We start from the raw sequence: 22,376 nt of genomic DNA on the forward strand, positions 1-22,376 counted from the left end.
TGTCCTGTGGACCCCCGACTGGGACAGGGATCGAACTTGCAACCCAGATCCATGCCCTTGACCAGGACTTAAACCGCATACCCTCTGGTCCTTGGACCAAAACTCTGATCACTGAACCACAAGGACAATTTGAACATATCATTTTTGATTATGTAAAACCCACAGTATATTCTAAGCTCACATGTTTTGTTTGATTGGTTAAACATCCAATTCAATAGGCAGAAAGTCACACTGTTATGTCCATTGCTGTTTATTGCTCAATTGGCAAGTAGTCTAATCCCAGGATGGTGAAGAATTATTGTCTTGGTACAAGTGTAATTGATGATATAGTTGCATTCACAACTTTGGTAGAAGATTAAGTTGAAAAGGAGGCTAACGTATTGCCTTTATGTCCTTCGAAATATAGTGGGAAAGAGCAGGAAATGCCAGAAGCCTGGCAAGCTTTGAGGCAAAGAGCAGTAGGTGGGACTGGCCACGTATTTGGAGCAACAGGGCTTCTTCATTCACATCTGGGGAACTCCACTGTCCCTTCCCGACACCTGCTGATACTCGATATTTTATCAGTTTTTAAGTCTGTGTTACGATAGCTAGGCCCCTGATTAGAATCTAATACCTCCTTATGACATGTTTGAATGATTGTATGTGCTAGATGGATAGTAGATGTTGCATTTCATCATTTGGGGTATAGTGAGCCATGGATAGATAAGCAAAACTAATTAATAACCTCTACCATCTGTTGCCAACATGGGTGTGACACAGTTTGGTTTTGATGTGTTTGTGAAGTGATTTTAAGGTGAAAATGGAGACAAGCATTTTTTATTTTTTTCCTCTGAAATTAGAGTCTCAAAACCCGCCACAGCTGTGGAGAAGCTTTGAGGACGTTGGGAGGGTGTTGGGGGGAGCAGGGAGGGGAGAGATGGCATCTACTTTCTGGCCAGAGACTTTTCATGAACAGAACACACAGCATGTTGGTTTGTCACATTTTAATGAGATGCTTATGAGAAGTGATCCGTTGGTATCAGATTACAATGACATCTCCCACATGGCATTTAACAGGAATTCGGATTAATGAATACAAGTGAGTTACAGCCTACTAGAAAAATAAATTGAGAAGAATCAGATTAATATTAACAAATTCTGAATGAAGGCGCATATTTTAATGTGAAAACTGCCACACAACTCTCATTTTATCCACATGTGGGATACTCCAGCTTTCCTTCTCGACATTGTGCTCGGAATGCAGATGATGGTGACACTTTAGTATACTGAGGTCGACACACAAATTCAACATAATCATTTGATCTGGAATAAAATTTTTTCGCATCTGAATATCTCAACTGTATGTTATGTTCTTTCATGATTTTTTCTGATATTACACAGGCACCTGAAGGTTAAAAAAAGGAGCATAAAACTTTAAGTGGTATACAGATATTTTCCACAGAACTTTACACTTTTATGTAGAATATTCTACACAGATCCAGAAATTTATTCTCAAACCCTTTTCCAAACCAATTCATTGAAAATCCATCATGTTGCTATAACTCATTTTAACTATCAATGATGTTAAAACGAGGTACTCTGTGGAATGTGTGGTCATTGCACGTTATAATCAACATTCACAATGTCACCTACGCTATGAAGGGCTTTCATTAAAGAATCCTTGAATGGGTGGTGGAGGTGGATGAGGATGGAGGGGACATAAGTGGTGATGGGGAAAATAAATTAAAATAAAGAAAAATGATAGTTTCTTGCTGTTGTTGCTCAAGAACTTTTCAGACTTTATTCCCTCAGACATGACTATTTGGTTGTCAACAAAAGGGGTGATAGTCCATGCAAGTTCTGTTGTAAACAGCAAACATGACATTCATTACACGGATTTCCCAGGGTCCATGAGACATTAAAGGACTTACCTAAGCATTTGGGTGGCTCAGACCACTGTCCATCACGGCACGTTATTCTCCTGTTTCCCTCAAGTTCATAGTAGGCCTGGCATTGATACTCCACTGAAGACCCGGAAGCGTAGAATGGTGATATATATGTGGTAATGTCTCCATTGTCAATAGCAGGAGGGCGCCCACATTGTCCTGTGGACTCTAAGAGAGGATATTGTTGGTTTATTGAGTGAGCAGTTGATTTTAAGGGCGCTGCGGAGTAGGTGGGATCTACACTCACCTCCTCCTGGCCCCAACCCGATTTATAGGAAACGATAGAGCAACCAACCTGAGTAACCAATGAAGGCCAGCTGGACAGGAGTCTAGTAACCAAGTGCTTACAGAAGCTGCATAGAGACTGGGAGGGGAGAATGAGACACCTACCCTTGCACACAGGTGGGTCTGTCCAATTCCCACTTAGACATGTCACCACTGCTTTCCCGAAGAGGCCCAAAGGGTGCCTGCATTCATAACGTGCTGTGTCCCCATGTCGATACCTAGGCTTCTGGTTTGGTATAAAGGCATTTTGCACTGTGGGAGGGCTGCCACAGGAGACATCTGAATAAAGAGAAAACAATGGATTTCTAATGCAGCGATCATTTAGACGCATTTGAGACGGAAAACTTCACAAATTTACAGACAAGATTGAAAAAAGAAGATAAAGCAATTTTTTTGGTAAGAGGAAAGCTTTTATATCTTAAGTTTCTTTTCCATCCTCTCTCAAAAGTTCATAGACATTTTTAGGCCAATGAAAATGATGATATGCTGTGCAAAACTTTTTAATTTGATGTAGTCCTATTTGTTTATTTTTTTTCTTTTGTTTTGCTTGCCTGAGGAGATATATCAGAAAATAAATATTACTATGAGAAATGTCTAAGATTTTACTGCCCATGGTTTTTTTTCTAGGATTTTTATTGTTTTTGAATCTTGCATTTACGTCATTAATCCATTTTGAGATTATTCTTGCGTAAAGTATAAGAAGGTGGTCCGATTTCATTTTTTTGTTGTGTTTTTCCAATTATACCAGCACCATTTATTAACCCATGGCACCCCAATAAATTCAATAAAAATTTTAAAACTTTTTTAAAAGTAAAAAAAAAATGACGATTTTCCTGAACATTTTTCTTTAAGTTTAGTAAAATAAATGTAGATGATATAAAATCATAGTGAATTTATAAACCCAAGAAACTCATAATAAACATATTATTTGGCAGCCAAATAAGGTTTGTAAACATCATGATTTTGAATTTGGATTTTAGGCCCTTAGGAAATGAGCAGAGTAGCCAGGTTTTTAGAGAGTAAGTGAAGTATTGACATGCTTTGAGGAATATCGCATGGCTAAAGAAGGAGATACGTACTTAAGATATCCACACAGAAACTGAGGAAAAATAAGAGTACAATATATTTACAGTTCCCTAAAAATACTTTCATAATGTGAGTACTCAAGGACACTGCAGTAAGCACTGTGAGGTTCACTGGGGAGGCTCGGGTGGATATAAAGTAATAAGAGGCTGAAGCTACGGTTCCCCACAAAAGTGGGCGCAGAGCCTGCTGGGAATTGCTACAACGGTTTCAGGGTCACAACCCCTGAGCTTCTGATGCTGAGTCTGAGTGAGCCTGTGAGTCTGCATTTGCCTTTCTACCGATTCCCCAGAGATGCTGATACGGCTGTTTCCGGGGTCACACTCTGAGGGCTCTGGAGCCCCAGTGCCCAGCACTGAGTGCACATCCCATTCCTCTACGTTGAGGCATAAACCTTCCTTCATGTGGCCTCACCAGATCCTGCATCTATTTTTTAATGATGGGAGAAGCAATTCACCAAAATACCTTTGCATGTGGGTGTTCCTATCCAAATGCCGTCCCTACACTCTACAAAATTGGATCCATACATTTGGTAGTAGTCTGGACATCCATAAGCCACTTGTTCTCCTGACTTGTATGAGTTCTTCTTCCGGCCTATGAGGATGGCATTGCCATAGCTGGGTGGGCTAGGACAAATTATTTCTGAAAAAGGAAGAACATAGACTTTTCAGTAAATCTTTAAAAGTACATGTTGGCCAATAATTATACTTTAGAATAATAGATACACACCAAACCAATGCCTACTGTACAATGTCTTTCTTATAACTTGAAAATGGTAGCCATCTTGATTTAGTTACATTGAATAATTTTACATTTATCAAAAGTGCAACGTGCGGATGGTGGTATTGAAAGCCTGAGGAGATGGGCATACTGGGCATGACCGAGACCAAACTTCTTATAATCAAATTCTTATCTGTCCACACGGGCACAGACACTATGTGCATTTGATATTTTTTGCTTCTGTCCAAATCTTTCCCCATAATTACATCAAACATCTTAAAATAACTATGTTTTTATTGATTTCAGAGAGGAAGGGAGAGGGGTTGAGAGATAGAAACACCAATGATGAGAGAGAATGATTGATTGGCTGCCTCCAGCACATACCACACTGGGGATTCAATCCTGCAATCCAGCATGTGCCCTGACTGGGAATCGAACTGTGGTTCCTAGTTCATAGGTAAATGCTCAACCACTGAGCCATGTGGACCTGGCTACATCAAACATCTTAGAACATTATGGATTTATGAGGAGACAACTGATAAACTCTCAGTGAAATGAATAATGATGAGGTTGGTGAGCAGGGAGCAGCTGTGATACAGGAAGAGATAAGAAGTCAGAGGATGCCCATCAGAGCACGTGGACAGTGAACACAGATGACGTCAAATGAAATAACTTGGCTCCTGTTGGGAAAATTTTCATATTACCATTAATTCTGCAATTCATTCTCTAGCAGAATCCAGAACTTCTAGAGATACCTTCTAGAAGTAATGCAGTTCTATAGTTGTACCATGGATGCTCTGAACTAAAGGAATTCATCAGCCTTAGAAGAAAATGAAATACACTATACTTGTGCATTCTGGTGGATGGGACCAATTTCCTCCTGAACATTCTACAGACGCAGATCCACGGATCTGAAATCCTCTGTTACAGGTGTATGTATATTTTATCCCATGTGGATAACTGTTTAACCTGTTAGGAAGAACAGCGTTGGAAACTACAGGGGATGGTTCACAAGGAAGTCCAAAACACACACAAAAAAAGAAAGGAAATTTAACTAACTCTGAACTTCATTTCATGTCCTGGTTGTCATATTTGGTACTTTAATTTGAAAGAAAATGATTACACAGGTGCTAATATCACATGACAGAAAAGACACACAAATGCTTGACAAGCCACCATGGTAGTGTGTCCAGCTGTCAGCTTGAGCAGAAACTTGAAGCGAAAATTATCAACACATCTGAGATTGAGCGTGTTAATGCTTCTCTAACAAATCATAAGCAATAAAAAGAAACACATTGAGAATCATCTTAAGAAAAGTATCCTCTACTGTAAGAGATCAGAATGGACAATGGAGAGAGAACATAAATCTTTATAAAACCTGACGACAAAGTCTTCATTGCAACCCATATGAATACGTAGGAGCATGAACAGGTATAATTATATGAAGAGTGAGGTTTCATTTCACCACATTTCAGGTTTTGTAGGAAAAAATGCCCGAATTACAAGTGATATCACAATGAACCAATAAAAGTAATAAAAATAGGCTTGATTTGTTTCTGCAAATATAATTTGGTAAAATATTATAATCTATATAAATGACATATAATGCTCTTATACGTTTATAAACCTAAAGAGTTATTTCTCATGACTTTGATGATGACGATGGATTATCTTACTGAACTGCACCAAAACAGAACTTTAGTGTGCATGCTGTCCTCACCTACACACTGTGGTGGAGCACTCCATTGTCCCAGGTGGCATGTTATCCCATCTTCTTTAGATAATTTGAAACCATCCTTACAAATATAACTTAATGTGGTGCCATGCGCATATAGCTCGGGTTCCAATGTTTCTCTGGATGAAATAATGCTTCCATGTTCTACATGAGGTGGTTGAGAACACAGCGTGTTTTCTATATACAAAATAGAGATTAAAAGGTGAAGAACAAAGATAATGTTTAAATTGAAAAAAAAATCCAACACTGTTTGGGATTTTAAAGTAAGGTCATTGGAACCAATTAAATTATTAATAACTAAAAGTATTTGAAAGTTGCAAAGACATATGTGCCCATAAAATTGATGCTACTGTCCATGTGTCCCATATGCCTCTTCAGTCTCTTCCTGTTCGTCTTGAGGAGTGACATACGCATAAACAGAACTTACGTATTTCACAGTCACTGGAAGTTTCTGTTTGCATTCATTTCACATTAGAAGGGAAATAATGCTGATTGATTTCAGCACCTGGTTGGAGTGTACTGCTTGGAGATGAAGTGGGAAGGGTAGGGGAGAGGGGTGATCTTGTTCCTTTACACAAAGCAGGGCTGTGGGTTACCCTCATCTGAGAGACAGTGTAACGCAGTGACCCACTACTGACCGACACAGCGCGGGATTGACTGCCATCGTCCATCCTGGCACACGATTTCCTCTCCTCCCTGGATGAGAAAGTTTTCTTGACAGAGAATAGATATTTTTTCTCCTTCTTGAAAATTCACTGAAAGGGCCATAGGTTGAGAATTGGGAATCTGAGGTGGAGGTGGACATCGTGGTGCTTCTAAAAATATTAAAATCAGATTTCTTGATGAAAAATCATAAAACAAAAATATTAAAATAACAATTCAGTGAATAAAATGATCAATAATAATGCACCTGGAAAGATCAAACTACAATGCTCTGTTCTGTGTTTAAATATGTTATACTTTCCGTCTTGTTTGTCACTCTAATATACCTCATTGGGTTTATATTCTCATGGCCTCCCTTGTAGGTTCTTTCCTTTATTCCTTCTGGGATAAATCTTGGGTAGCTTAGCTTATGTAAAATGCTTTCTGTATATTCTAGGCCCATGGAAATTGGTAAAAATATTGAGGTGAGTGGGTCAAGGTGCCCTCCAGTTAAAGAAGAGCAATAGTGATATGAAAAGTGGGATGAACCCTGTGTTACTGGAATTGGTGGTGGTAATGAGACTCAATCTTTGCCAGACAGATAAATGAGCAAAAACAGATGACTAGATGGGTAGATTCCTACAGCGATAGGTGGATGCAGACATAAATAGAGCGTGCACCCATAGATGCTTAGATAAATACACGCGTTATAGGCATAGGCACATCCGTAAAGTAAGAACTTGGTAGCAATGGGATCCCAATAGTAATGCGCACACCCACTGCCCAGTGTGACTTTAAAGCCACCGCACTGATGGGTGGTTTGTTGATAGCTGACCACTGCACATGATACAATTACTATTCAGAAACAGTGTTTTGGTTATTTTCTAAATTACTTTCCAGCTACAACATTATTGTCATAATACAGACTTAATAAAAAATGTTAAGACACAAAGAGACACCTTGTACAAGGCAGGAAGGAAAATCACCGTTTGGAAATGTTCTAAACAAGAGCTCACCTGTGCAGGTCACCTCGGGCTCCCACTTTCCGTTCACGCAGACTGAGTGTTTCTGCTTTGACTTCCTCCCACAAGTGTAACTGATTTTCTTATTATGCTCATAGCGAATCCTATCTGACAACTTTGTCTCATAGGCAATTGTCTTTGGTAATTTACACGTCTTTAGTTCAACTGTCGCTGTAAAATGAAAATATTCCATTGAAGACACTAACTATGAAAATCCAGGCAACTAATAAAAAACAAACCAACAGAACAACTATGGAGTCCAGGATCTAAATTCCAGCAGCAACGTTCTTCCTGATCATGTTGAATGAGTCGGGCTACAATATTTGAACACATCATCATCCTAAAGCCATGTTGTGCTTTGGGGATTGCAAGGGCATTGGGGTTCACATTTTGTATGATCTACATAGGGAAGAGTCATACATGACTAAATATGGTCTCATTGGAAATCTGCAAATTTTCACATCCATTTTTCTTGGTGCCACATATCTCTACATTACTTTCAGTCTACAGTCTTCAAATGGTAAAAGAAAACAATTACCTGTGGAAATAGAATATATGAAGTTCCTAGTTTAATTATATATTTTAAAATAACTTTAGTCTATACTAACAAGAAAAGTTGATCTAAGGTGTAGGGTGTAGACTGTGAATGTTGCAGCATATCTTTGGCACGAACACCAAAAACCAGAATAAGAAATTTGGTTTTTAAGTCATAACACATTTTGGATATATGTTCTTAGAATCTTTGAGAAGCTATTTTATACACCAGATCATCCTAGAATCCAATAACATTATAGTGCCATAATAACACATTTATGTTGGCTGCAGTATGTTTTAGATATTGACTGTGGAATTTTCATACACAGCTACATATTTCAAAAAGGCAATGCAGGTGGCAATCCTTTTTTGAATTTGACAAGGCATCAGTGTAGGTCTTAGGTAGTATTTGTTCATAATTTGTAAATGATGAGAGTCAAGTGAGGATGAACAGAACAAAGAAAAGTCAAGTCATTGGCCAAAGAAAAGTAATGATTTTGTAATGCAACCTTGAAAAAAAACTAAAATAAAGGGGATTAATTTAAAACAGACAAGAGGCTTGAAAAATAGTCTTATTGTTAGGGCGGGTCCAGAGTGGTGAGGGACAAAAATGAGTCTCTTCTTCGAGATGAGAACTGGAGGAAGATTTGGAGTCAAAAGGAGGTGTGATGGCTGTGGTATGTCAAAAGATGCTTGTTTTCTGAAAGAATTTATTTATTCAGAGAAAAGAAACATCTTCATAGAGTGAAAGGCTGGTTTATGGGAAGTTACAAAATAAACACTGGAAGGAGAAAATTTCAATCATGTGTCTTTACATAAAATTTAGCTTCACAGGTTTAAATGATGTTAATATGAGGGACAGACACATGAAATTCTATTGTTGGTTTCTATTTTTCCTCTGTAGATCCTATTGAACTATAAACAATGAATGTTTGATTCATTATAATTTCCAAGCTGACATTTTCAAAAATATGGTTGCATGTAGAGTTTCACAATAAAAAATCACAGTGCTATTAAGTGTCAATTATAGAAGTGTCTTCTCACCAATGCACTGAGGTGGTTGGGTCCACGTTCCCCTAATGCATGTAACTGAGCTGTGACCAATCATTGTAAAGCCTTCTCCGCAAGTGAACTCTACTGACTCTCCATGGTGATAGGAGGGCCGTGCTGGGGACACGACCTCGCCGTGGTCCAGCTCAGGTACGTCTCCACATGTACTGTCCTCCTCTGTGAAAATCCCACAAACAAACATTCAACTTTAAAATGTAAGTGAGGTCTTGATAGGAACAGAAACACCACTGAAATTTTGGATACATTACCAACACACATGGGCAAGGGTGTCCACTCTCCATCAACGCACTGAATTTTCCTCGCACCCTTCATCAGGAACCTGGGGTTGCACACATACTCCACCACCTCACTGTGTTCATATTCCCCTTTAGGTGTGTCTGCCACTGTCCCGTTGGGGAGTCGAGGAGGTTCGTCACAGGACTGTACTTTCTCTACGGTAGAAACACTGTATAACTAAAGGATAAAGTGTCTCTTGTACAACTGAAAATCCAGTAAAATGAAGTGATTTTTTCTTTATTACTTATTATCTCACTTATTATAGCATTCTTTTGAGGAAGGATAAAGAATGGTGTTTACACCAGATTCATGTCTCCCAGCTCTGTTATGATACAGAATTAGCACATTGGACATATATGTAAGCCCAGAAAACATTCGTTGTTCTAGATCAGGGGTGGGGAACGTCTGGCCCGAGGGCCATAAAAGGCCTTGGAAACCATTTGGTCTGGCCCTGCCAAGGCATTAAGGGTGAGTATATCAATGTTTGACCAATTACAGCAGGATAATTTTTAAGTTGATAATTTTGTGTGATCTGAGAATGATTTCATAAATATCCAAATGGCCCTTGGCAGAGAAAAGGTGCCCACCCCTGCTCTAGAAGATCTAAAACTATATGCAAATCAATGACCAAATATCATTGTGAAACTATTCACATTCCATGGAAACATTTCATCAAAACTTTTTTGGGGGGAAAAATCATTGGAGGCAAGTATTTCATCAACAAATTGTAACTCTATGTTATATTGTATATGGCATTGAATTAACTCTGTGATGCTTGAAATTGTGTAGAAATTCTCAGGGAAACTTGAGGTGAGACCCATGCTGATAGAAATGTCCAATATCAATGGTGGAAGTTATGCAAAAATTATGACCAAAGAGGTCACTCCAACATCACACAGTATGTCCATCTATGGAGATTTTCAGTATATAGTCCAAAAAGCAATGAAAGATTACTTCCTTAAATAAGAAAGTGGGAGGTATATACTATCCAACACACATTCCTGGCTTAATGCACTGAGTTATAGACACACTAGGAGCCAACAAAAATTAAAAGAAAAGGGGCAGCTGATGTCAAACATTCTAATTCTTGTTTGAGCGAGTGGCAGAGAATTAATCACCTTTACATGTTGGAGGGCTAGGGGACCATCCAAAGTGGTAGCACTGAAGAGAGTCTGCTCCAATAAGTTTAAGTCTATTTCTGCAGAAGAATTTCAACACGTCTCCAATGACATATTTCTCTTTCCGGGGATGAGCAATTAAGTTCTGCTCTATATCGGGAACAATGCATTCTCTTTCTATAAAAAGGGTATATAATTCAATCAGAACAGATGATTAACCAGTGGCAAGTAAACTTTATATGTCATGCAAAAATAAGTGGCGGGGTGTTGCATATAAGGAGAGGCATCAAATAAATGCTCTCCCTGGAAGTGCATTATCTATTATGTCTGAAACATCCCTCACATTCATTTGGGACCCTCTGAAGCAATAGATGTGTCCTGAACACTTATTTGTAATATGAACTAGCTTATAGTAAATCTGATTTTATCAATGACATTTATAAAATTAAATGCTACATTTTTGGTATTATGAAAACAATACTATTCTCTCACATTAAACAACAACTAATGCTACAATTTTAAATTGCATGCTTAAATAAAAATTGGTTATTTTAATTTAATATAGTTGGGGAACCAGGCCTTTTAGAGAAGCATTTCTCATATATTTCAGTAGAGGGACATTAAAAGTTGCTTAGTTAATAACTCAAATCAATTGCTATGAAGAATAAAATCCCAACTCTTTCACGCCTACACTTCCAATGCCATCTTATCTTTTCCTCCCTTTGTTGATCCAGACCCCAGGCTTCATGGTCTTTGAACATTTTTTAAGAGATCAAGTTCCTTGCTCTCCCTGTTGCACGGTTCCGAATGTTTTTCAACCTTTCTGTGTAGAGATGCCTTCCTCTATGACACAAGCCCTCAATCTTTCCTCTGAGAGGAAAGTTTGATCACCTGCAAACAGGTAAACAGGGCAGGACCTCAGCACAAAACAGATGAGCTTACAGCGGAATCCACACAGGCCCGTAGGCAGTTTGCAAATCGCAGGATGGTTTATGGGGGATAAACCTTGAACGGAAAGATGGGCTCATGTCTACCCTACCAGTAATTCATTGTAAAAGACTAAACTAGAGCCACTTCCAATAGAGCCACTTCAGCTTCTGTCCCTCAAGAAAAAGAAATCAGTTAAAGTAAAGATTTGTTCAACAGCCATTAAAATAACAGACACCACGGTCATGAATGACTTACTACTGCATCTGGGTTGAGCTGACCATCCATTCTGGAGACATGTAATATACCCGGATGTGTGACCATCTTCTGTGACATAATCTTGTTTGCACTTATATTTTACTTTTTGATTTAAGAGATATGTAAATTCAGGCTCAGCAATAAATCCATTCTCAATTTTTACCTTTGACTTCAAACACGTTTCTAAAAGGAAGAGAGCGTAAGGGAACGGTAAGCATATGGTCAGGAAACAGTTTCCTAAGGACTCGCACAACATTACAGCATAAGAAATAAGGGCCATTTGTCAATGAAAACCTGGAAAATGCCTAATCATTCAAAACATTGTGTCAGAGAAGTTAAGTTATGAGTTTTCAAAAATATTAAATCTAGATGTTAAAAACATTTGGGGGAACTAAGCCAGATTTAAAACACTCAGGATGCCTTGTAAGAAATTATTAAAAATCGGTTTGCCTCATGAATCTGGAAGCCCGAAGCCCGCCGGAGCTCTCCTAGCAACAGGCCCTTTCCTGTGCCTGATTGGGTGTCAGTATTGCTAAGAGGGTGGAGCTTAAGTGTTCTCACCCCATGGGAAGCAATGGCACCTATGTGAGGTGATGGATGCGCTACGCAGCTCCATCTGGTGGTCATGTCACCACGTGTGCTTATATCAAAATAGCAAGCTGTCCGAGTTAAACATATGCAATTCCCATTTTCAGTTACACCCCATTCCTACTGACAAAGGAAAACCAACTGGAAAACAGAAACATCTGAGCAGGAATCAACTAGAAACCAAACACTAGAGAAAAAATACAGTCAAACGGTGCTTCCTTGAAACTATGCACTAAAATGGGTAAACAGACAAAAACAACAATGAGGAGACTGCCAGCCACAGACACAATGAGGAAATGGAGCCAAATCTATGAAAATGACCTTGTGAGGCGTAAGGACACAGCCAGTGCCTAACAGTGGTTCCCAAGACATAGGGTCAACCGATGGGCTCTCCATTCTCACCAGGGCTTTGTTGGGAGGTGGGAACTTCCCAGATCACAGCCCAGGAAGGGAAAACCCAAGCAGACGTGTCAGTCCTACTGAACAGGAGAAACGAAGGCGCTGTTCCCAAAGGGGCCGACACCGCCAGACTCTGAATGTCCATAACCAGAGAGGAAAGTGCCCTGGAATGGGGGGGAGAGCTCTACCAACCTGCACAGGGATCCTAGATTCTTTGGTGAATACATCCCCCTGGAGTAGAGGGCGGAACCCCCTGAGAATGGGCGGAGCACAACTACCAGAGGAAAGACCTGCCAGGAAACAACAAATTCCAAGATCCCAGGGCACACCCAGCACTGGAAACATTCAGATTAATCAGTCACCTGGGAACAGGTCTTTAAACATCCATCACTTAGTAATGAGACTGAAAGAGGCCTTCTCCATCCAGACCCTGAATAAACTCTTCTGTGTAAAGGCTCCCACACCAGCCTTATCCATTGAAAAATAAGCATTAGTGGAAACTGTTGCCAAGATAGCAAAGCCTTACAAAGCCCAGAGGAAACCTGTCCTGCAATATTAACAGAAGAAGAAGAAAGAGGAGGAGGAGGAGGAGGAGGAGGAGGAGGAGGAGGAGGAGGAGGAGGGGGAGGAGGAGGAGGAAGAGGAGGAGGCTTTTATTTGGCCGGTCTCGGTACTTTTCATCATTCCTGCCAATGACTTATTGTGAGAGATTGTCCCTAATGAATGCAGAGACCAACATTTTGGTAAATTACCTTCTAATACCCATAGCCGATGAGTGCGACTGCTGGTCAAGGGCACATATCTTGGTGGCAGTTTCCATCCTGGGCCCTGGTCGGAGCTTGTGGGAGAGGCAACCAGTCCATGTGCCTCACATCAATGTGTGTGTCTCTCTCTCTCTTCCTCTTCTCCCTCCATTTCACTCTTTTTCTAAAGTTCAATGGAAAAAAATATCCTCAGGTGAGGATTTTTTAAAAAGTAAAAACAAATGAAAATGGGCAAAGTCCTACTTAAGAAGGAGCTAAATATTCCCGTCAGTTTCAACTCACCTTGTCCATGAGCCCAGGAGACCCACAGGGTGAGGATGACCGTGACTAGTAACAGCATGGCGGGCTCCCCGGGTGTGTTAGCACAGAGTCCAGCGCTGCTGTTTGGGGCTTCAAATCTGCTCCATGAGCCGTTACCAAGTGTGGCTCTGGATTTAAGTGAAATTACCGGGAAGCTGGCTGACTGGGGTCACTCGGTAGATATCAAAGTCCAAAGACTTTTGCAATATCTGTGTATTTACATGAAGGATTTCACAATCATTTCTTGAGTTACTTCTGTTACATGTATTTGTGCCACTTTCCTTAGATAAGTTGAAAACTGGGTCCAAAAGTGATATGAAACTCTAATCTTTAAACACTTCTTGAGAATCGGTGAGGTTCTTCAACCAGTAGATTCACAGGGGAATAGTTCTGCCTGCGTATCCCTGTGAGTTTCTCTCACCCGAGTGCAGTCCTTAGGGGTCTATGGACACAGCGTACATTCCTGTCTGTAGGAAAGCACTGATTTTTGTGTAAATTCACAATAGACAACACCACAAAGTCCAAGAATTTCAGCACATTGTTGGCATGCAATTTTTTGTTCATGATTTAAGAAGACGGGAGAGAGAGAGAGAGAGAAGCATCGATGTGAGCGAGACACATCAATTGCTTGTGTCCTGTGCCCTCTCCGACTGGCACAGGGATGAAACCTGCAACCCAGATCCATGCCCTTGACCAGGACTTGACCCCCAGACCCTCTAGTCTTTGGACCAACACTCTGACCACTGAACCACAAGGACAATTTTAACATATAATTTTTGATTATGTAATTTCCACAGTATATTCAAAGCTCATGTGTTTTGTTTGACTGGTTAAACATTCAATTCAATAGGCAGAAAGTCACACTGTTACCTCCATTGCTGTTTATTGCTCTATTGGCAAGTAGTCTAATCCCAGGATGGTGAAGAATTATTGTCTTGGTACAAGTGTAAGCAATGATATAGTTGCGTTAACAATTTTGGGAGAAGATTAAGTTTAAAAAGAGGCTAACGTATTGCTTTTATGCCCTTTGAAATATAGTGGAAAAGAGCAGGAAATGCCAGAAGCCTGGCAAGCTTTGAGGCAAAGAGCAGTAGGTGGGACTGGCCACATATTTGGGGCAACAGGGCTTCTTTATTCACATATTGGGAACTCCACTGCCCCTTCCCGACACACGGCTTGAAATGACTCCTCTGATGTCACCGCCTTGTATCCTGATTTGCATATAAATTCAATGATATCCCTTGCTTTTGCATAGGTTTTGTCATCATTCCCTTTTAACTGTATGTTCTTTTCATTCATGATTTCTTCTGATATTAGACATGGATCTGAAAGTAGAAGAAATGAATAAAAGCAATTAGTAACCTTTCCTTTTATAAACAAATAAACCTTCAACCCAATGACTAGCTTAGAGGATGAAGTAATCGAAAGAGCTAATGTACATCATCAATGTGGGCCAAGTCCTATTCTCAGCCCCGGTCTGTGGGCCCTCACAGCTCCTCAGCGGGCAGCTGCTCCTCCTCACACACCAGGAAGCTGAGGGGAAGGGAAGGTCAGGAACACCTGTCTAAGGTCACAGCCCTCACCAGGTGGACGATGAGCGTGGACCTGGAAGTGTGACCCCAGGGCCTTGGCTCTCTGTCTCTGGGATGTGGGGCACCCACTCAGGTGATGTACAAATACATTAGCTATTTCCATTATTTTGTCTTCTAAGCTAGCCATTGGGTTGAAACTTTATTTGTTTATAAAAAGAAAGATTATCACTTAATTTTATTTATTTCTTCTACTTTCACATCCATGTTTAATATGGGGAAAATCATGAATGAAAAGAACATACAGTTAAAAGGGAAAGATGTGAATGAAGAAGTCCTGTGGCCCCAAATATGTGGCCAGTCCCACCTACTGCTCTTTGCCTCAAAGCTTGCCAGGCTTCTGGCATTTCCTGCTCTTTCCCACTATATTTCAAAGGACATAAAAGCAATATGTTAGCCTCCTTTTCAACTTAATCTTCTCCCAAAGTTGTTAACACAACCATATCATCACTTACACTTGTACCAAGACAATAATTCTTCACTATCATGAGATTAGAATACTTGGCAGTAGAGCAATAAACAGCAATGGGCGTAACAGTGTGGCTCTCTGCATATTCAATCAGATGGTTAACCAGTCAAACAAAACATGGGAGCTTAGAATATACTGTGGGAAATCGTACAATAAAAAGGTATGTGTTAAAATTGTCCTTTCTGGTGTGGTCAAGTGGTCACAGCCTTGGCTTGAGTACCAAAGGGTTAGACTCCTGGTCAAGGGCATGCACCTGAGTTGCAGGTTTGATCACAGTCCCAATTGGAGGGTGTGCAGGATGCAAGCAATTGATGTGTCTCTCTCACATCAATGTTTTCGCTCCCTCTCCTTCTCCCTCCCTCTCCCTCCCTCCATCTCGCCTCCTCCCCCCTTCCCTATATTCTCTAACTGGAGTCAGAGGTGAATCTTGGACTGAAGAAGACTTGTTGTGAGGAAGAAAGGCAGTTCTCATTGTTTCCACCTGTAGGGTTTGAACTGTTTGACAGAGTCGAAGCTTTGCTCTTCTATTTGACAAAAATAATCAGTTATTTTAAAGCTACAAATCTTAACTAATCTGGTCAATGAACAATTTCCCTGATCCTAAGTCAATATGGGAACTGAATTTTTGTTTTCTCATAACCCATTGTGAAAACACCTGAAAACAATTCCAAGTCCTGTCCATTTGAAGCTCTGCCTGATAATTAGTCTCCAATTTGTATTTGAGCAGAAGGTTTTGGCCAAACTAGTTCTCAGATGAGGTTAGTCTTTATGCTTCCCATTTGCTCCATGGCATGCCTCTGAATATGTTGTTCCCTCAAAGAGAAGGTGCCTAGACTGGCCAGTGTGGCTCTGTTGGTTGGACGTCGTGCCATGCACCAAAGGTCACAGGTTCAATCCAGGTGAGGGCACATGCCAGGGTAATGGGCTCATTCCCAAGTAGAGGGGGTACAGGAGGCAGCAGGTAGATGTTTCTCCTTGTAGATGTTTCTATCTCTCCCTCTGCCTCCTTCTCTCTCTAAAGGGAAATAAAACATGTGGAAAATACTGAATGTGAAGAATATGCTGAAATTCTTGAACTTGGTGGTGTGGTCCATTGTGAGTTTACAAAAAAATCAGTGCTGTCCTACAGACAGGACCCTATGAACACACTGGCTGGTGTCCATAGACCCCTAAGGACTGTAGTCCAGTGAGAGAAAGTCACAGGGACATGAAGTCAGTCAGAGCTACTCCCAAGTGAATCTCCTGGTTGAGAAAGAACCTCACCCATTCTCAAGAAGTGTTTCACTTAAAGATAAATGTTTTATATCACTTTTGGATCCAGTTTATAGCTTTTCTAAGGAAATTTGTACATGTCCGGGAATGAAGTCAAGAAATGACTGTGAAAACATTCACGAAAATTTACAGATGTTCCAGAACTCTTTGAAAGTTGATATCTACCAAGTGACCTCATCAACTAGCATCCTGGTATTTCACATATATCTGGGGTCTCCCTCACACTTGGTAAGGGCTCATGAAGCATATTTAAGCCCCAAACAGCAGCACTGGACTCTCTGCGCTAACACATCCCGGGGAGCCCTACCATGCTGTTACTAATCAAGGTCATCCTCACCCTGTGGGTCTCCTGGGCTCGTGGACAAGGTGAGTTGAAACTGATGGGGATATTTAGCTTCCTTCCTAAGTAGGACTGGACCTTTATCATTTGTCTTTAATATTTTTAATCCTCTCTCCATTTATCTTTAGAAAGTGAGGGGAAAGGAGGGGAGAGACAGAAAGAGAGAAAAAAGGGTAGAGGGAGAGGCAGAGAGACATCAGTGTGAGAGAGACTGGGTGCCTCTCGCCCAAGCCCCAACCAGGGCCTGGGATGGAAACTGCCACCGAGACATGTGCTCTTGACCAGGAGTCAAGCCCACCAGCTATGGGTATCTGAGGGTAATTTACCAACACTTTGGTCTCTGCATTCATTAGGGACAATCTCTGACAACAAGTCATTGGCAGGAATGATGAAAAGTACTGAAACCGGCTAAATAAAAGCACCTTTGACCCAATTCATCCGTCCCTGTGCAAACTGGATGTTTCTACTGAATCACAACAGGGAGTGCCAATGTGGGATTATTATTCCAAATCTTAATGATGGCTTATAACAGTGGGAACAATGTGGCCTCACACTTTGTACAGTCTCAGCTGTTACTCTTTTGGATAGAGGCACCTGCCCTGGCAATGTTTTAACAGCACCATTTACTTTCATGGAGATGATGAGAGTAGGGAATTACAATTTGTCAAGGGATTTATGCCCACTGCTTGAAAGCAACCACCAGAAGTTCTTCTATTCCTAACTAATCTAACAAAATTCTCCCAATAGTATTTGGTTTGTCTCTTAGGGAAACGTGTGTTTTTATATGTGTCTCATAGCTTTTGGCTTCAAGCATTGGTGTCAATGAAAAGATGCCTAGGCCAGGCAGTGTTGTATACTATGAAGTGAAAACTAACATATGTAGACTGAACTGCAATGGCAACATGAAAATATGATAGATATAGCAGATTAAAATGTGAGAGAAAATAAATGTATTTTTTATTTTTATTTTTAAAATATAGTTTATTGACTTCAGAGTGGAAGAAAAGGGAGAGTATAACCATCAGTGATGAGAAAGAATCCTTAATCCACTCCCTCCTTCACACCCTCTCCTGGGGATCAAGCCCCCAATCCAGGCATGTGCCTTGACCAGGAATTGAACCATGATTTCTTGGTTCATAGGTCAATACTCAACCCCCAAGCCACACCGGCCTGGCAAAACAATGAACATTTTTCAGGTTCATTTGAGGTTAGTGTCAATTAACATCAAACTCTGGAGACATATTTTATTTAACACTTGTGTCTAGAAGGTCACATATATTTTCTACTAGTTTCTATATAATTGTTATAGATAGATAGATAGATAGATAGATAGATAGATAGATAGATGATAGATAGATAGATATAGATAGATAAATAGATAGATAGAGATATAAATACACACAGGGTGCTCCTTTGAATGCCCTTTTGCCCTTTGGAAAGAACAAAAAAAACGTGACATTCACTTTATTCTCATGTCCTTGATGGTTTTCATGTGATTTCTGCTTAACACACTTGTCCTTTTACTTTTCAGAAATAACATGTGACCCCCCAATAATTGAAAACAGTCACTACATTCCTAAAAGGACCAATTACAGACTGGGACAAGAAATCACGTACTACTGTACAAGTGGCTTCTTCCCTTCCTCCTGGGGAAATACTGCAAAATGTACGGACAAAGGCTGGGATCCTCCTCCAAGATGTAGCTGTAAGTTCCCTCCATATCTTCACCTGCTTCTTAATTCTGCAATTACTTGTCTTAAATTTAAAGGGGGATTTTCCTGACTGGCGTGGCTCAGGGGTTGAGAATTGACCTGTGAACTGGGAGGTCATGGCTCAATTCTTGGTCAAGGTACATGCCCAGTTGAGGGCTCAATCCCTAGTGTGGGGCATGCAGGAGGCAGCAGATCAATGATTCTCTCTGCTCATTGATGTTTGTGTCTCTATCTCTCCCTCTCCCTTCCTCTCTGAAATTGATTTAAAAAATTAAAAGTTAAAAATATAAAGGGTATCTCATAAGTTCAAATCTTTGCCTCATTGAGAAGATAAAGCAGAGGGCTTCAAGGCAGTCTTTGATTTCTAAAATCCCCAAATCTAAGATCAAAACCACATTTTTTGTTAATAAAAACGTTTAATTTTTGCTATTCAATGTAAAATTTGTATATGTGTATGTATGAATATATGTTTCTCTCACTAATATTCTAATATGTGAATTAGATCACTGGGTAAGAGCACTACCAGTCAACACCTAGAACATGAGATATTGGTGTCTGTGCAACAAACGCTCCCGAACATAGGGCCTCAGACAACAGCCCCCTCTGTGTCAGCGTTGGCGGGTCAGGATTTGGGAGCCACTTAGCTGCCTGGTTCTGGGTCCTCCCTACTGCTCCCTGGGATGCTGCCCAGGGCGAGTGCAGGAGCCTCCGCAGCCGTCCCCCTGGGCGTCCCCATCTGCGGCCTGAGGGCAGGAACCCTCCCCAGAGCGATGACCTGAGGGCCCTGGAGGCAACTCCAGAGCATCGATGACCTGGTCACACAGTCCCCTCAGCCACGTGACCTCTTCAGAAGAGCGCCCCTCAGTGCAGCCTCACTCAAGGGAGGGGCCCGGGGCTCCCTTGTATGAAGGGATGAATGTGGGAGACTGTGCACTTTCTAAAGCCCCACCTGTCACACACGCCCCTCAGTCCACAGGGCACTTTATTCCTGGGGGGCTGCCCCTTTTCCAGTGTTTTCTGTCTCTACAATCTCATTGCTGCTCCTTGTGTATCAGCTCATTGGGAAAGAGGCCCACACTTAAGCTGGATCTTCCATGGATGACAAATGAAATGACACACATAACAGGTCAATGACTCAGGGTTCATTCAAGGCCAAGGCCAAATATTGACAGTCAGGTCCCTTCAAGAGGAGGCTATTTCCACAGCGAAATAGACCTCAGTGTGCATTACAATGACAAGGAGAGTGATGATTTATGCAGATAATATTGACCTACAGTGTTGTATTTCTTTAAGGTGTTCACTATAATGATTCCATATTTGTATATATTGGGAAATGATCAGAAAACAAGTGTTATTCACATCATCTGAAGAGTATAATTTTTCTTGTCCTAGAAAGCCTAATGCAATGAGTGTAATTAGGTGCATATGAGAATATAATTCATCAATGAAACAAGTTATCTCTCATTACATGTATATTAAGGCAAAACATTACTTATACTGTGTTTCCTTCGTTTTAATTGCTAGTAAATCCCTGTGAATTTCCAAAATTGAAGCATGGACTCCTATACAAGGAAGACACATATAGATCATACTTCCCAGCACCGATAAAACAATGGTTTTACTATTCCTGTGATGAAAACTATGTGACTCCTCCTGAAGGTTTCTGGCATTACATTACTTGCACACAAGATGGATGGACCCCGGAAGTGCCCTGCCTCAGTGAGTGAACTGCTCTGTGCTGTGCATGTAGCAATAGTTCAGAGTTCAGAGAGCAAACATGAGCACCGCTAAGTCTGTGTGAGAAAAATATGGTCAAGGAAAGAGTTCTATGAGCAGAAAGACCAACACAGCTATTTTCTTTTATGAAAGGTCCCTCATTAAAAACATGGGAGGTGAAAAAAAGATTTTATAATGATGTTCATCTCATTTACTCATAGTTCAATTGTGAAAACTACAGATAAATCATCTTCAATCTTGGTTTTCTTTTTCAAACACATTTAATAGCAACATTCCTTGTACTTAAGCTGCATGTTGGGACGCTTATGCATTCTAGTTGAAAGATTGTAAAGATAATTTTTAATTCATGACTATGACAACATTTATTCATTTTTCTGATCATTGTGTAATCCTCAGGAAAGTGTGTTTTTGATGATTTGGAACATGTTCATACTCCACCTAAAGTACAAAGATTGTTACAGGGACAGTCTATCAAAATTGACTGCCGTTCGGGCTACAGTCTTCTAAACCCACAGAGCACAGTGACCTGTACGGAGAATGGCTGGTCCTCGCCTCCCAGATGCATCAGTAAGTGAACCTCCCTGATGTCCAGTCCATTTGTGATTTTCTAAAACCAGACGTATCGCTGTGGAAAGTTTAATGTGTCAACTCTCAAGGTGAATGTGCCAAGTCTTCTTGGCTTTAAGACAAAGGCCTATTTCATTTCCTGTTCCAAATGTGTGTGCAGAGTTTTAAATTTTTGATAACAAATAGGTCGTTAATTTATTGCAGTAAGTGACAGCGAGCAATCAGTCATGAATATTGTGAAATACTATTGTGTGAAACAGATTAAGACCACGTACTGTATGTGTTCATTGAAGAAGCATCGAAAATGTCATTTAAATTAAAAATGAATACTCCTCTTGCCCAATGTCAATATATATATTGCTGTCAACCATTTCACCTATGATTGTATGTATTCATGCTATGAGGATATAAATGAAGATTCTCATATGCAGTCATATCTGGCTTTTACATGCTAAGTACACAGGTTTCTATAAGTCGTTCTGTGGGCGTTTAGAAATGAGAGAATAATTGTTATGGACATGGTATTATACACCAGGATATAATAGAGCTGATCTTTAAATGGAGTCTTTTTAAATGTGTGTATCAAAGCAGTGATCACTGACTTGAACTGGGAATTCAGGAATCTACTGAGCCCCGTGGTAACAACAGCCTGAGCACCTAAAGTAGCTTCTTTATCCTGCTTTCCCTACACCCGGTACACGGGTTGCAATACTTACTATTAATTCACTCAGACTAAGAACATTTATAGATATTAAAAAAAAATAAGACTGTTTCAAAGGAAACTAAACTAATGCTATAGAAAGTGGGCAAATTGACTTAAAAAGCATACAAAGAGATATCAGTTCTTACATTTTTAAATATTGTTCTCCATTTCATGGACTCCCTGTAGTGAAAAAGCTGTACCCTTTGCAATTCATTTTTAAACTCAGTGTGGATAAACTTTCAGTTCTGGGAATCATTAGGGAAAGGAAGGTGTTTTATATGAATATCAGTATCATATATCCAAGGACTACAGTCTTTCTCTAAGACTCACACTCTTAGTG

At 40.3% G+C, this 22,376-nt stretch overlaps 2 protein-coding genes across 2 annotated transcripts; one reads left to right on the forward strand and one right to left on the reverse strand.

Annotated features, from left to right (window-relative positions):
- Window positions 1-968: 968 nt before the first annotated feature.
- LOC102440461 (complement factor H-like) lies at window positions 969-13,687 on the reverse strand. Its single transcript, XM_014447190.2, has 12 exons — window positions 13,630-13,687; window positions 11,597-11,779; window positions 10,412-10,588; window positions 9,266-9,448; window positions 8,991-9,173; window positions 7,407-7,583; window positions 6,387-6,563; window positions 5,734-5,925; window positions 3,759-3,935; window positions 2,316-2,489; window positions 1,911-2,093; window positions 969-1,384 (listed from the first exon to the last, which is right to left on the reverse strand). The coding sequence occupies exons 1-12, from the start codon at window positions 13,685-13,687 to the stop codon at window positions 1,188-1,190; spliced, it is 2,061 nt and encodes a 686-aa protein (XP_014302676.1). The 3' UTR covers window positions 969-1,187.
- Window positions 13,688-17,210: 3,523 nt separating this feature from the next.
- Window positions 17,211-20,756, forward strand: LOC102440145 (complement factor H-like). The gene is made up of 3 exons (XM_023746071.1): window positions 17,211-17,343; window positions 18,849-19,022; window positions 20,554-20,756. The coding sequence occupies exons 1-3, from the start codon at window positions 17,286-17,288 to the stop codon at window positions 20,754-20,756; spliced, it is 435 nt and encodes a 144-aa protein (XP_023601839.1). The 5' UTR covers window positions 17,211-17,285.
- Window positions 20,757-22,376: the final 1,620 nt, after the last annotated feature.

The sequence above is a fragment of the Myotis lucifugus genome, unplaced genomic scaffold (genome assembly GCF_000147115.1).
Source record: "Myotis lucifugus unplaced genomic scaffold, Myoluc2.0 scaffold_625, whole genome shotgun sequence".
NCBI lineage: Eukaryota > Metazoa > Chordata > Mammalia > Chiroptera > Vespertilionidae > Myotis > Myotis lucifugus.